General features: G+C 50.3%; 1 protein-coding gene across 4 annotated transcripts in view; it reads left to right on the forward strand.

The window, feature by feature from the left end:
• The first annotated feature begins 8,119 nt into the window (after positions 1–8,119).
• Positions 8,120–13,798, forward strand: part of DNAJC13 (DnaJ heat shock protein family (Hsp40) member C13) — a 172,081-nt gene continuing 166,402 nt past the window's right edge. For 3 of the 4 annotated variants that reach the window (XR_012320069.1, XM_073678097.1, XM_073678098.1), the window contains exon 1: positions 8,121–8,420. Coding sequence is in view for 2 of the 4 variants with exons in the window: in XM_073678097.1 (XP_073534198.1) it covers positions 8,413–8,420 (8 nt within the window). In the remaining 2 variants the exon portion in view is untranslated. Of the gene's footprint in view, positions 8,421–13,798 lie in introns of all 4 variants that reach the window. The other variant, XM_073678100.1, reaches the window with a different exon arrangement.

Consider the following 13,798-nt stretch of genomic DNA (forward strand, 5'->3'; position numbering starts at 1 on the left):
GGTCAGGATCATCATATAATAGTCCCAAAGCAGAAAAAAAACGATCCACTGATCTGAAGCATGTATCACTAGGTTGCAAAGAAAAGGCCCACTCCTGAGGCTCTTTGCGCAAAAGTGACATTATGAACCCTACGCGCTGGGATTCATCCCCAGAGGACTTAGGTCTCAAACGAAAATACAATAAGCAAGCATTTTTTAATGAAAAAAATTCTCGGTGTTCACCAAAAAACAAATCTAGCAAACATACCTTAGGCTCCAAGAAATGTGCTCCAGGACAGTTACTCACGTGCTGACGGAGCTCGGCCACCTCCAGAGAGAGTCCCTGCAGGCGATGAACCAAATCCTGAACCGACACCATGATGGAACAGAAAAATCTTTCCTTAGAGAATTTGCTGGCTGGACTTACTGTTATGTTCTGCTACCAGAGCTAAGGAAAGAGAGGAGATCTGTCCCTACGATAGAACTCAGCTTAATCCCTACGATGTAACAGGGAACCTGATCCTGCGATCAGACCTGCTAAAGTCCTAAGCTAGTCTGTACGGAGACCTATAGATGTGGGGAGGGAATCCCTACAAGTACTAAGGACTGGGAGGAATATGGGACACCTCCTAACAGAAATAGTAGCAGACAGACGAACAAACAAAATATATAGAACATAGAGGTCAGTAGACCAAGCAAACTAACAGAGCAAGACACAGAGCACAGGCTAGCTAGAAAGTAGATATACAATGAAGTCCAGCAAAGCCAGAAGGGCGGAGCAGGATTAAATAGGCCAACAAGGTCATGTGACCAGCAAAGGAAAAAAAACCTAAGAGCAAGGTTCTAACAGTACCCAAATGTAGTTGCTGACACCAATCCTCCATTATTTTCGTAGAGCCGCTACCTTCCTCCGGGTGAGATGGAGGCAAGGGTTCCACAGACTGTATAGAATTTTGGTTGATAGTATATAATTTGGCTAGCGTAGCATACCGGGGCAGGTATACTTCCCTTTTCCCGATATTTATTATACGAACGGGCACCATCCCATGGCGTACATCAACTACCCCCCGTGCTGTCAAAATGGTGGGCCTACTGTCTGAGTAGACTGGTTCTACCATGGCCTGGTAATCTCTACCTCTCAGACCAATAGCTGCCCGGCACCAAATCATCATTTCACTTTTCGGGGGCATGGCAATAGGGAAAGGGTCACACATTCTTACGCTACCAATCTCACCACCGGAGAGTTCCACCTGTTGCCGTCGCATCAGTGCCCGGATCTCTTTCTGGAGCACTCGCTGCTGGCCGGAGCTGGCGTTCTTGGCAACCTGCTGTAAAATGAAAATCACCTCTGCAAGACAATTTTCAATCACATTAGTTCCTAGAGTTATCTTTGGGTGACTCTCGCGCTTGTCAATGTCTACAATGATCAGTCCCTGTGCTGCCAGTTCGACTCTACCAATTTTAATGGTCATTTCTTTAAATCCGATCTGTGGCACGGGCTGACCATTACTGGCGATGATACTCAAGTCGTCGTCTGGATAGCGGGTTATATCCGAGTCATTCCAGTACTGCTTGAAGAGCACGTACGGGATGGTGGTGACCTGTGACCCGGTGTCCAGTAGGGCACTCATAGGGATGCCATCCAGTACCACAGGCAAGACTGGACGTCCTCCCACATATTTGTCGTGCCAGTTCGATGGGCCTGGTGATCTTTTTCCTGGGGGTTGGCCCTCTACCCCAGGTTGTGCCAGTTTAAAGGACAGTACCTTGCCATATGTCCGGGTTGATTGCAGCGGCGGCAGATAGGTTGTCCGTCCTCGTTGTACCGGTCGCTGGGTCTTCCTCTGGCCGGTGGGGTCCTCCTTGGTCGACGCCACGGGATGTCCTCCGGTCCGGATGCCAGCTGGATCTTCCCTGGAGTGGAAACCTGTAAAGACTGCACAGTTCGGGTTAGCGCAGCAACGCTTTTAGCTAGCTCTTGGACCTGATGGTGCAGGTCCGGAGCCGGGTCATTGTTCTAAGCCTGCGCATCAGCCCCCACAGGCCCTGCCGACAAGGGCGCCGCCTCCTGGTGGTAAGTGATAGCTGGGCGCCTGTGGGTCACAACGCCACCCGGTGCCGGTTCTCGGAGCACCCGGATGGCTCTGTCCTTGAACTGTGCAAAGTCCAGATGAGGATCCTGTAAGGCTATGGCCCGCAACTGGGTTCGGTGGACATTGCAATATAGTCCCTCTATAAATTGCTCGGTCAACAGCCTGTCCTCGTTTCCCACGCTGTCAGGGTCGGTCTGCTTAATGGCTCTCAGGGCCTCTTGTAGGTTTAGTGCATAGTCCCTTATACTCTCATGTGCTCGCTGCTTGCACCCATAGAATCTAAGCTTAATCTCGGCTGAGGTGCGGGTATCAAAGGTGTCCCTCAGCCGGGTTAGTATCCCTGCGACAGTCCTCCTCCCAGGTGGCCAGGACTTTACCTCCCTTTGGGCTGCCCCGGTTAGTTGGGCCACCAGGATGCTCACTTTTTGCTCTTCTGTGAGGGGGTACACCTGGAAGAGGCTATCCAGCTTTTCTTTAAAGTCATTCAGGGTATGTGACTCCCCTGAGTACTGGGGTAGCCAGGCTGCTCCCGGGATATAGGGCATGGTGAAAGGCATGACTGCAGCAGCGGTGGCGCTGGCGGGGGTTGAGGCAGTGAAGCTCTCCTCCGTATCCGACATCTTTCTCCCCCCTTAGTGGACCGTGGCCTACCTTGCGATGATCCTCTTCCGTAGGCCGCGGCTCCGCAGTGGATCGTCAGGGTTGAGGACCTTCCGTCGCGCTCCTGTGACGTCGGCGTCTGCTGGGCTCCTTCCAGGACCTTACGCAACGTCCGGACGTGAGGAGGGGCTTCAGTTCTCGCGCGCTTTCAGAGTCCACGCCCCTCTTCTTCCCGCGCGGCGTCTTCAAGATGGCGTCCAACGGCGGGAAAACTCCACGGATGGCGGGAAGAAGGCAGAAGATGGCGCCGGATGGCGGGAAAACTTCGCGGATGGCGGGAAGAAGGTAGAAGATGGCGCCGGATGGCGGGAACCCTTCACGGATGGCAGGAATCTTCACCACTGGTAAGTTTGAACAGTCTCTTTCAGGCACGCAGTACCCGGTGGTTGCGGGCACGAAATCCTGCCGACTACGCCAAAAGTTGACGCGCCCCTGGGCCTACTTGGTGTAGCGTTGCGCACGCGGGGACTACCCGGAGCCAGGTCTGTTGGGGGTAGTAGTCTCGTGGCGGTGACCCGGTCCGTGCCCAGGGAGTCAAACTGTGTGGCTGAGTGTTAGCAGTAGATGTTGGACGACTACGCCACCCGTTGAATGCAGCTATGGAGCTGCCGCTGCAGGGCAGACCGCTGAGGCCGGTGGAAGGATTGTGCAGCGTGGATGGTATAACCCCCAACGGGAGGGGTATGGCCTCAGGGCAGCCGACGTGGATGATGGGGGTAGCAGGAACCACTCAGAGACGATGCGGTGTAGTTCAGGGTCTTTACTGGTGATAAAGATAGACCCTCCCGGAGTACTGGCTAGCGATCGGGGCCTGGTCAGTCTTTGAGCAGATGGGATTTCCCCTGGCCAGGCGGAGTTGTAGGCCTCCCCAACTAATTGTACTCTTCTGGCTACCTTGCTAGAGGCGGGTAAAAGTAGCCCACGTCCCTGAGTGTACCGTGTGGTGCTCACCCGTATGGCCGGTGACTCGGGGCCTTCTAGTGGCTTCCGCTCCACGACGGCGGTGCTGGTCCCACGCGTGTGACCGTGCCTTCGGGTTTCTTGGCCAGAGGACCTGAAATCCCCTGCCGGTCGGTTTCTGCTGCTGGGTAAGGATTAGTCCCCACAGCCTCGGACTCCGGGTCCGGTGGTAACTCTTCAATCAGGGCGAGCTCTTCAGCTGACAGCCCCTGATTCCTTGTAGCACTGCTCCCACTGAGCTCCTGATCTCTCTTTCCTATAGCTGCTCCTCTTCTTAACTCCCCTTCTTAACTCACTAACCCTGCCTCAGCCCCAGTTTTATATAGGGGAAGTTCTTCCCCTCCCAGGACTGGGCAGGAGGTGTGGCATGCATAGGATTCCTGACCAAGAGACCTCCCACCTGCTCTCAGACATAATATTGCTATTACTGTGGAAACCAGACCCCTGGGGTGCCACATTTGCCCATTCAGACATCGTACTCAGATAGTTTTTTAATATTGTAATGTCAAGATCAGATTTTAATATCCTACATAGTTTGGTGTAGTCATCAGAGACTGCCACTTTACTCTCAATCCCATCTACTTGGTCATTAATAAGGAGATTAAAAATAATCGGTCCTAGCACAGATCTCTGTTTCCTGTTATTTAGCCAATTCCTTACCCATCAGCATATAGTCCCCCCAAGGCCTTGCTTCTGTAGCTTCAGTATAAGCCTGTTATGTGGTACAATATCAAATGTCTTTACAAAGTCCAGATAAATCACATCAGCCGCATTACGCATTTACCTTCTCATATAAACATAACATGTTGGTTAGACATGACCTATATTTCATGAATACGTGCTGGTTGTCAGTTATTATATTATTCTCTGCAATATATCTCTGCAGGTCATCTCTTATGATTCCCTCAAAAACTTTGCACACTACTGATGTCAGACTTACCGGACAATAGTTACCTGGATACACCTTCTTACCTTTCTTAAATATCGGTACCACATCAGCTATCCTCCAATCCTGTGGCACCAACCCTGTTACAAGAGAGTCTTAGAATATGAGATACAGCGGTCTGTCAATTACTGAGCTGAATTTCTTCAGTATCTGTGAATGAATGCCATCTGAGCAGGTGGATTTATCAATAGACGCAGGCATACTTCTTCCTGTGTTGAGCTAGTTATATCAGGTGGTGAACTTTGATTTTTGCCTTGTGGAAAGATCTCTGGAGCAGACGGTTCGTTGGTGAACATGGATGAAAAGTGCCTGTTTAATATCTCAGCCTTTTCTTTGTCCTCTATAATTCTCTTATTATCATCTTTTAAGGGGCCATACCATCTGTTTTTTTCATTTTGCATTGATGTATTTAGAAAACATATTTGGGATTTATTTTTAATGTCGCTGGTGATTTGTTTCATTGTCGAAGTTCCCCTCAATGTTGTCATTGAGCACAGGTTTTAAGCTGGATTTAATGAAAATACACCCCTTCAATCTTTTTTTGTCTTTCCTGTCCTTTCTGAATGTAACTCTGCCTCTGCACTTCATCTCCATGTATCTCGCACTCTGTCCCTGTGACGTCGGCCACTTGAGATGAAATCTCGCAAGTGCATATTGCTGTTTTCATCTTTCCTCCACAGTTTTTCACCCTTTTATGGGCATAAGTATTAGTTGCGCGCTGGAGAACACTAGGAACGGCACCATAGACAGGCATAGGCAGATTCCCTTTTAGGCTGTGTGCCCACTATGCATTTTTCAAGCATTTTTGCCTCAGAATTTCCGCAGTGAAAACGCTTAAAAAACGCTTGGTAATACGTGCCCCATGGCCCCCAATGATAATCCGCATGTGCTGTGCACATGCTGCGGAAATTTCCGCTGCGGATTATCATTGCGGAAAAATATGCAGCATGTCCATTCATTTTGCGGACACGCAGCGTAATTGCCGCCATTGACTTGCATTGAAACGCTTGATATCCGCATCACTACATGTGCACATGCGGATATTAAGCGATTCAATGTGCCTGGGTCTGGAGAAGAGGAGACTCTCATCCAGACCTGGGTACCATAGAAACTGTAAAAAAAAGAATTTAAAATAAAAAATAAACATTATACTTACCTTCCGATGTCCCCCGGCCACCTCAGCGATGCGTGCATTGTGTTGGGCGGCTCGCGGTGGTGTGAGGACCTGACATGACGTCATTGAGTCATGTGACAGGTCACGCGACCGCTGACGTTGGCGGTTGCGTGACCTGTCTCATGACTCAATGACGTCATCGCAGGTCCTTCACTCCACCGCAAGACATCGGTGAGACCGGACGTATCGGAGAAGGAGACCGGGGGCTATCAGAAGGTAAGTATAATGTTTATTTTTTATTTTTCACCATTCTTATTCTTTTTTTTAAACTATTACTTGGTCACGCTATATAAATCCATGCTGGTTGCATGGATTTATATAGTGTGACCAAGTTGTCAAGCACTTTTCCAAGTGATGCTAAAATAGCTTGGAAAAGCGCTTGATAACCCGCATGCTGAAATGCATGCAAGAACGCTTGACAAACGCTTCTACCTGGCGGGAAAAAAGCATGTAAAATCTGCATGCGTTTTTCCTGCCAGAGAGAAGCGGAAAAAATATGCAGCATTTCTGTATCGTGGGCACATAAACTAAGGCTATGTGCCCACGATGCAGAAATGAAGCAGAAAATTTCTGCTTCATTTCTGCATGTCCTTGTCTGGAAAAAAGCGTGCGGAATTTGACACGCGTTTTTCGCACGTTTTTGAAGCATTTTGCACATGCGGAATTGCCTTGCGTTTTTCTAATGCATTGAAGAAGGCAATTCCGCATGTGTAAACGCACAAATAATGGACATGCTGCGGAATTTTCCGCACATCAAAAACGCTGCGGAAAATTCCGCAGCATGGGCATTGAAATTGCGGATTGACATTGGGGACCATGGGGGACGGATTACCAAGCGTTTTACAAGCGTTTATGCTGCGAAAATTCCGCACCAAAAACGCTTGAAAAATGCATCGAGTGCATGGACCCTAAAACCCAAACTGAACAAGCATTGCTTTTGTGGAGATGGAAGATAGCACAAAATATTGCAGTTCTACACTATACCCTTTTGGGAAGCCCAGTAAATTGGAGAAATGCTTTCCTGAACTCACAGGGTATGATCTGATCTCATCTGTGGAGCTAAATATAAGGCTGGGACTGCACGATGACATTGGCTGCTATACAGGTGAGAAGGCCAAAATTTGCTCAATATCATTGCAGCATCATGCAAGTAAGTTAATTGAGTCACATAACAACCAACAAGATCCAGTTGAAGTTTTTGACTCTTGATTTTCATGGTACCTTGTGGATCACAATCCGACCCTATTCACTGGCATTATACTGCGATGTAGAGATGCAATCTTTGGCTGTCTGACTTGTATCATGGTCAAAGTCGCTGTGAAGCTCCAGACTTGTACTCAAATACTAAATTATATGGCCAAGCTGTAATGTACGCACAATTTCTCTTCTTTTATGGAATCAATATTTATTTCAAGTGCAGAAAATTTGCACTCCACAAAATACCTTCAATTCATGTGGAAATTAGGATGTTTGAAATCTGCATTATTCACTATGTGTTCTGGATTTTGCACAAATATTTAGCAGATTGTATAGATATCAATTGGGAGATCTGTATGTGGATTTACAGTACGGGCTTGTTCACACATAGCATTTTTGATGCAATGTTTTTAGTGGAAAAAAACAGCGTTTTACAGTAATATCAAAATGAAAGATCACAGGGGCTCAGTGGTTAGCACTTGCAGCGCTGGGGTCCTAGGTTCAAATCCCACCAAGGACAACATCTGCAAGGAGTTTGTATATTCTCCCCGTGTTTATGTTTTGGAGGTGGGAGTGGGCCCCCTTACCGCTTGGGCCCCTGTGCGGTCACCAGTGGTATGTCCGCCCCTTAGGACATTGTGCAGGTGTTGGCTGTGAATAACCTTCTACAACACAACTTCACTAAACATCAGTAATTATGTAAAAACCCAGGAGAGTTGTTATCAAAACTGATGCAAGAGAAGAGTGCAACTAATAGGATTCCACCTTTAATTTTTCAATGGCCTGTTAGAAAATGGAAGCAATGATCTGGTTGGTTGCAACTTTTTATCTTTCGTTTCCGCCCTTCTGTGTGACTGTGACCTAAACTGACCAGGCTTCACTGGCTCTCTCCCGCCATTAGAGGATGTTTTAATTTTAAAAAAATAAACTTTTCCAATTTGCAGTTAGACTGTTTATTATCCTGCACGATTCTGTTATACTCTAGCCTCACTTGTACAACAATGAATCATTGCCTAACGCGCTTTGCCCATATTAAAAATGGCTGCTCTGAGAAGGCAGACACTTCCTGCTGTCACACACGTCAGACACAGGCAGTCAGCTGACAGGCGCCTGACAGGTACTAGGGCGAGGGTAGAGTAAGTGTGCGGAGTGCGCATGCGCGCTGCTGCTACTGGGCTGTGGACTGGAGCACCGGGGAGGGGAGGAAACATGGCGGCGTCCAGTGGCAGGCTTTGAGTCAGGCAGAGAAAACGGAGGAGTAATAGGCGCCAGGGAGGAGGAAAGAGCTGCCATTCCTGCACAGTGGTAACCGCGCAGTCAGGGAAGAAGGAGGAGGGACTGTGCGCCCCCGGAGTCGGGAAGGGGCGGGACAGGAGCCCCCGTAACGTGCCGCTCTCTACTGTATGTGCAGGTATATACGAGCGGTGTGTGGACGGGGTCACGTGATAAGCTACGGGTGGGGAGGCTGGTGACACAAGGAGATGCATCACTGTACGTTACTCTATGCAGATACCGGACTACTGGCCCTGAGACGGTGAGAGCCCCCTGCCCCCAGTACAGTCAGAGACCCCTGTCTCCAATACGACGAGAGCCCCCTGTACCGTCAGTGCCCCCGGTGCGGCGAGCACCCCGATACGGCGGGAGACCCCTGCCTCCGACATGGTCAGCGTTCCCTGCACCCGATACGGCGGGAGACCCCTGCCTCCGACACGGTCAGCGTCCCCTGCCTCCGACACGGTCAGCGTCCCCTGCCTCCGACACGGTCAGCGTCCCCTGCCTCCGACACGGTCAGCGTCCCCTGCCTCCGACACGGTCAGCGTCCCCTGCCTCCGACACGGTCAGCGTCCCCTGCCTCCGACACGGTCAGCGTCCCCTGCCTCCGACACGGTCAGCGTCCCCTGCCTCCGACACGGTCAGCGTCCCCTGCCTCCGACACGGTCAGCGTCCCCTGCCTCCGACACGGTCAGCGTCCCCTGCCTCCGACACGGTCAGCGTCCCCTGCCTCCGACACGGTCAGCGTCCCCTGCCTCCGACACGGTCAGCGTCCCCTGCCTCCGACACGGTCAGCGTCCCCTGCCTCCGACACGGTCAGCGTCCCCTGCCTCCGACACGGTCAGCGTCCCCTGCCTCCGACACGGTCAGCGTCCCCTGCCTCCGACACGGTCAGCGTCCCCTGCCTCCGACACGGTCAGCGTCCCCTGCCTCCGACACGGTCAGCGTCCCCTGCCTCCGACACGGTCAGCGTCCCCTGCCTCCGACACGGTCAGCGTCCCCTGCCTCCGACACGGTCAGCGTCCCCTGCCTCCGACACGGCGGGAGACCCCTGCCTCCGACACGGCGGGAGACCCCTGCCTCCGACACGGCGGGAGACCCCTGCCTCCGACACGGTCAGCGTCCCCTGCCTCCGACACGGTCAGCGTCCCCTGCCTCCGACACGGTCAGCGTCCCCTGCCTCCGACACGGTCAGCGTCCCCTGCCTCCGACACGGTCAGCGTCCCCTGCCTCCGACACGGTCAGCGTCCCCTGCCTCCGACACGGTCAGCGTCCCCTGCCTCCGACACGGTCAGCGTCCCCTGCCTCCGACACGGTCAGCGTCCCCTGCCTCCGACACGGTCAGCGTCCCCTGCCTCCGACACGGTCAGCGTCCCCTGCCTCCGACACGGTCAGCGTCCCCTGCCTCCGACACGGTCAGCGTCCCCTGCCTCCGACACGGTCAGCGTCCCCTGCCTCCGACACGGTCAGCGTCCCCTGCACCCGATACGGCGGGAGACCCCTGCCTCCGACACGGTCAGCGTCCCCTGCACCCGATACGGCGGGAGACCCCTGCCTCCGACACGGTCAGCGTCCCCTGCACCCGAAACGGCGGGAGACCCCTGCCTCCGACACGGTCAGCGTCCCCTGCACCCGATACGGCGGGAGACCCCTGCCTCCGACACGGTCAGCGTCCCCTGCACCCGATACGGCGGGAGACCCCTGCCTCCGACACGGTCAGCGTCCCCTGCACCCGATACGGCGGGAGACCCCTGCCTCCGACACGGTCAGCGTCCCCTGCACCCGATACGGCGGGAGACCCCTGCCTCCGACACGGTCAGCGTCCCCTGCACCCGATACGGCGGGAGACCCCTGCCTCCGACACGGTCAGCGTCCCCTGCACCCGATACGGCGGGAGACCCCTGCCTCCGACACGGTCAGCGTCCCCTGCACCCGATACGGCGGGAGACCCCTGCCTCCGACACGGTCAGCGTCCCCTGCACCCGATACGGCGGGAGACCCCTGCCTCCGACACGGTCAGCGTCCCCTGCACCCGATACGGCGGGAGACCCCTGCCTCCGACACGGTCAGCGTCCCCTGCACCCGATACGGCGGGAGACCCCTGCCTCCGACACGGTCAGCGTCCCCTGCACCCGATACGGCGGGAGACCCCTGCCTCCGACACGGTCAGCGTCCCCTGCACCCGATACGGCGGGAGCCCCCAGTGTGGCGAGCGCCCCCTGCTCGCGATACGGCGAGTGCCCCGTCGCCAGTACGGTCAATGCCACTTGCCCCCGATATGGTGAGCTCCCTCTCTCCCCAATACGGTCAGCATTCCCTGCTCTGTGAACAGTAAGACCAAGTAGCAAAAATTGAGTAATTAAGCAGAACGAATAAATGAAGTGTCCATGTGTGGCTGCTACTATGTTTACTGTCTTTGGTGAGCTGGCAGTATATGGAGTGGTGGTACGCTAGCGTGTCGGCGGCACGTTATATGTCGCTGGTCACCCCCTGGCAGTGTTGTCAGGTGTAGAGTAGATGGGCACGTTGATCCAGATGCCCCTTTGTGACTTGTTTTCCCTGTGGCTTTACAGACTATTGGCAGGTACTTAAAGGGGTTCTCCACCTACATATGCTTTATAAAATATCTGCATAGAGAATGACTTGGGGTGATTGCTGCCTTTCTCTTTACACAGTACTAACTTTCTAGGCATAAGTTACATGTCTGGCACAGACTAGTCCATTAGGTTCTGTGAAGCCAGTCTGTTCCACATTATTACTGGACTATGGGTAAAGGAGGAGCAATGAACAGGTTGTCTCCATTGTGTCCTTCCTCCCGTACTCCAGGGATTCTATAAACAGATCGGACCCTGTTTAGGTCACAGCGAGCTGCCAATCAGACCTGAATTGTGTGGGGATAAATGTGCTTACAAGGGGAATGGTACCATCCAGTGAATAATGACTGAATTATTTCATGGAGAATGTGAGTTTCCTAAAACATGATATTCTATGAAAATTATTCACAGTCTGGACCCCCACTGCATGAGCCACTGCAGACTGTTCAATAAAACAGGCAATTCTCTAATATTTTATTACAGAGGTTGCCTGGTTTAGAAAACTCCTTTCTATAGTCCCTAATACGACTTGTGGATATAATTGCCCCTAGTTTGGGATTCCCAAATATTTTCTTGAGCAGAGAATTTCTCTGAAAAGCCTTTCTTCCAGGATGACTTTGCTTAGCCCATTGATATAAGTGGAAGCCATATAATGACGTTCTTCCTCTACATACACTGCTCCTATGTGTAAATGAGAATGAAGTTGACGGGACCATCAGTGATCATTTCTTCTTTGGGGACCTGTTTTCTGCTAAGTTATCTTAATCTGCAACTGTTTTTGATTGACTTAAATTCCAATAGCATAATACAGGCTGCTTCACATAAGGCCACGGCCCCACTATCAGTATTTGGTTAGTATTCAGTCAGTATTTTTTCTCAGGAGTGGGAGCCAAAACCAGGAGTGGGTGATAAATGCAGAATTGGTGACTTGTTTCTATTATACCTTTTCTCTGATTGTTCCTCACCTGGTTTTGGCTCCCACTCCTGAGAAAAATTACTGACCAAATACCAGTAGTGGGGCCGTGGCCTAACAGTCAATAATGCATGGTGACATGATCCAGAGAAAACACTAGTGATTTGGCTAATTAGGAAATTTCTTAATCCATATGTCCTTATTAGTTCAATTAAGTTGCGATAAGAGTGGAGACGCAATGTAAAAGCCATATTCTCTAATTTTTTTTCAGTCTGATCATAGCCATGTGGATCATCTTCCCTAACTGCAGGCTAATCCTGCTGGGTGACAAGCCCATTAGGACGGGCCAGTTTTGTCTCATTTTTGGAGTGACAATCAGCGCTTGTTTACTGGCCTGTTTACATGTTTCACAAAACATCATGGGGGGAAAAACAATCATTCTGCCGGCTGTGCATCCTTCATTTACAAGGGTTGCTGAAAATGATTTTTATTCTGACATATATGATTTGATCACTCAATAAATTGATTGTTTGTTGGGTGGTATGTGCTGATATTTCGGAACAAGCTTATTTTACGAGCTCTCATTTATATATTACATACTTGTCTAAAAGGGACATAAGACTGTTCCGATGGACATTGGAGCCTGACAACAAGCGTTAAATGCCTCATTTAGGTTGGCTGATCCAAGTCGTTAAACATCCGCCGATCAATGTAAAAGCGGTTGTTTATTAGCTTGTTTATACCGGCAGATGAAATAGTAATCGGGCCAGAATGATCGTTATCCAATTGTAATGCCCCATATTGGCTGCACATCACCTGTTTACACAGGACGCTGTGCAGCCTATAACTATGTTTTTTTATGCATGCACAACAATCATCATAGCCGATTATCAAGCAGTTTGCACCTTCACCAGGTGATTGCTGGCATGTAGGGGGCGATAATCATGAACTAATGTTCCTTCACAAATTATTGGCTTTTCTAAATAGGCCATAAAGTGAATGAGCATCCTTACTCCACACTGCCATTATGGTATTAAGAGTCCTGATTATTTACCATCTTGCCCATGCTTCTAAGCAGGTGTTGCTTCATAGATCATGTAAATGCCAGTTTTGATGAGATTCTTTGCAGTAATTATGCATCTCTGTGGCTATATTTTCCTGTACTTACCGTGCAGTGTTTACAGGCATATACTTCATCATAAATCATGTATTGTAGGGCCTTCTTCACCAAACATGTCCAGCACAATTTCCTGCCATCAGCTGACTCTGCTGTTATCAGCACCTACTCCACTGATACCGGAAACAATTCCCAGCAACGTGATGTGGGTTTTCCATGCTTGTCTTTTCTCTTTCTGGGATTATGTTGTATTCTGCCACTTCCTCTTCATAAATCCGCATCTGCTTGCAGGACTATGCTTCTGATTAAGTCCTGATATGGTTTACTGCCATCCATGGGTTTTTCCTCCCTTCCTCAGGACAGGATCACATTTCATTGCTGCAGGGCGGATGATGAGCACAGAGTTCCTCGCTGTGATTATAATCACTGACCAGTTTGTTATACAGTGGCGACCAGAAGTTTTGCATTTTTTTTAAAGTGTGATTACTTCTGTCCGGTTGTTGTGATGCCATTTCCCTGGTGATGAATTGATAATGCATGAAGTTGTCATCATGCAAGACCTTAATTTTAACCATAATGCTTTTGAATAATAGGTATGGTCATTTAATTAAACAAAACTGACAGCCAAAAGTTTTGCATGTACTATTTATTGATCACAACATAGAGAGTAATTCATAGTTTACAATGCCATAACTTAGTGTTTTGTAGCATAACCTCTTTAATTACTGCACCGCACCAACGGGGCATTGAAGCCACTAGGGTATTCAAGACATTTTGAGGGATCGTGCTCCATTCCATTTGCAAATCTGCAAACAATTCATCTTTATTGCTATGGGTACAGGCCCCAACTTGTCACCCTAACTCATCCCAAACTTGCTCTATAGGGTATAAAT

The sequence above is a fragment of the Phyllobates terribilis genome, unplaced genomic scaffold (genome assembly GCF_046119375.1).
Source record: "Phyllobates terribilis strain yellow unplaced genomic scaffold, ASM4611937v1 Scaffold_4__5_contigs__length_816908805, whole genome shotgun sequence".
In the NCBI taxonomy this organism is placed as follows: Eukaryota; Metazoa; Chordata; class Amphibia; order Anura; family Dendrobatidae; genus Phyllobates; species Phyllobates terribilis.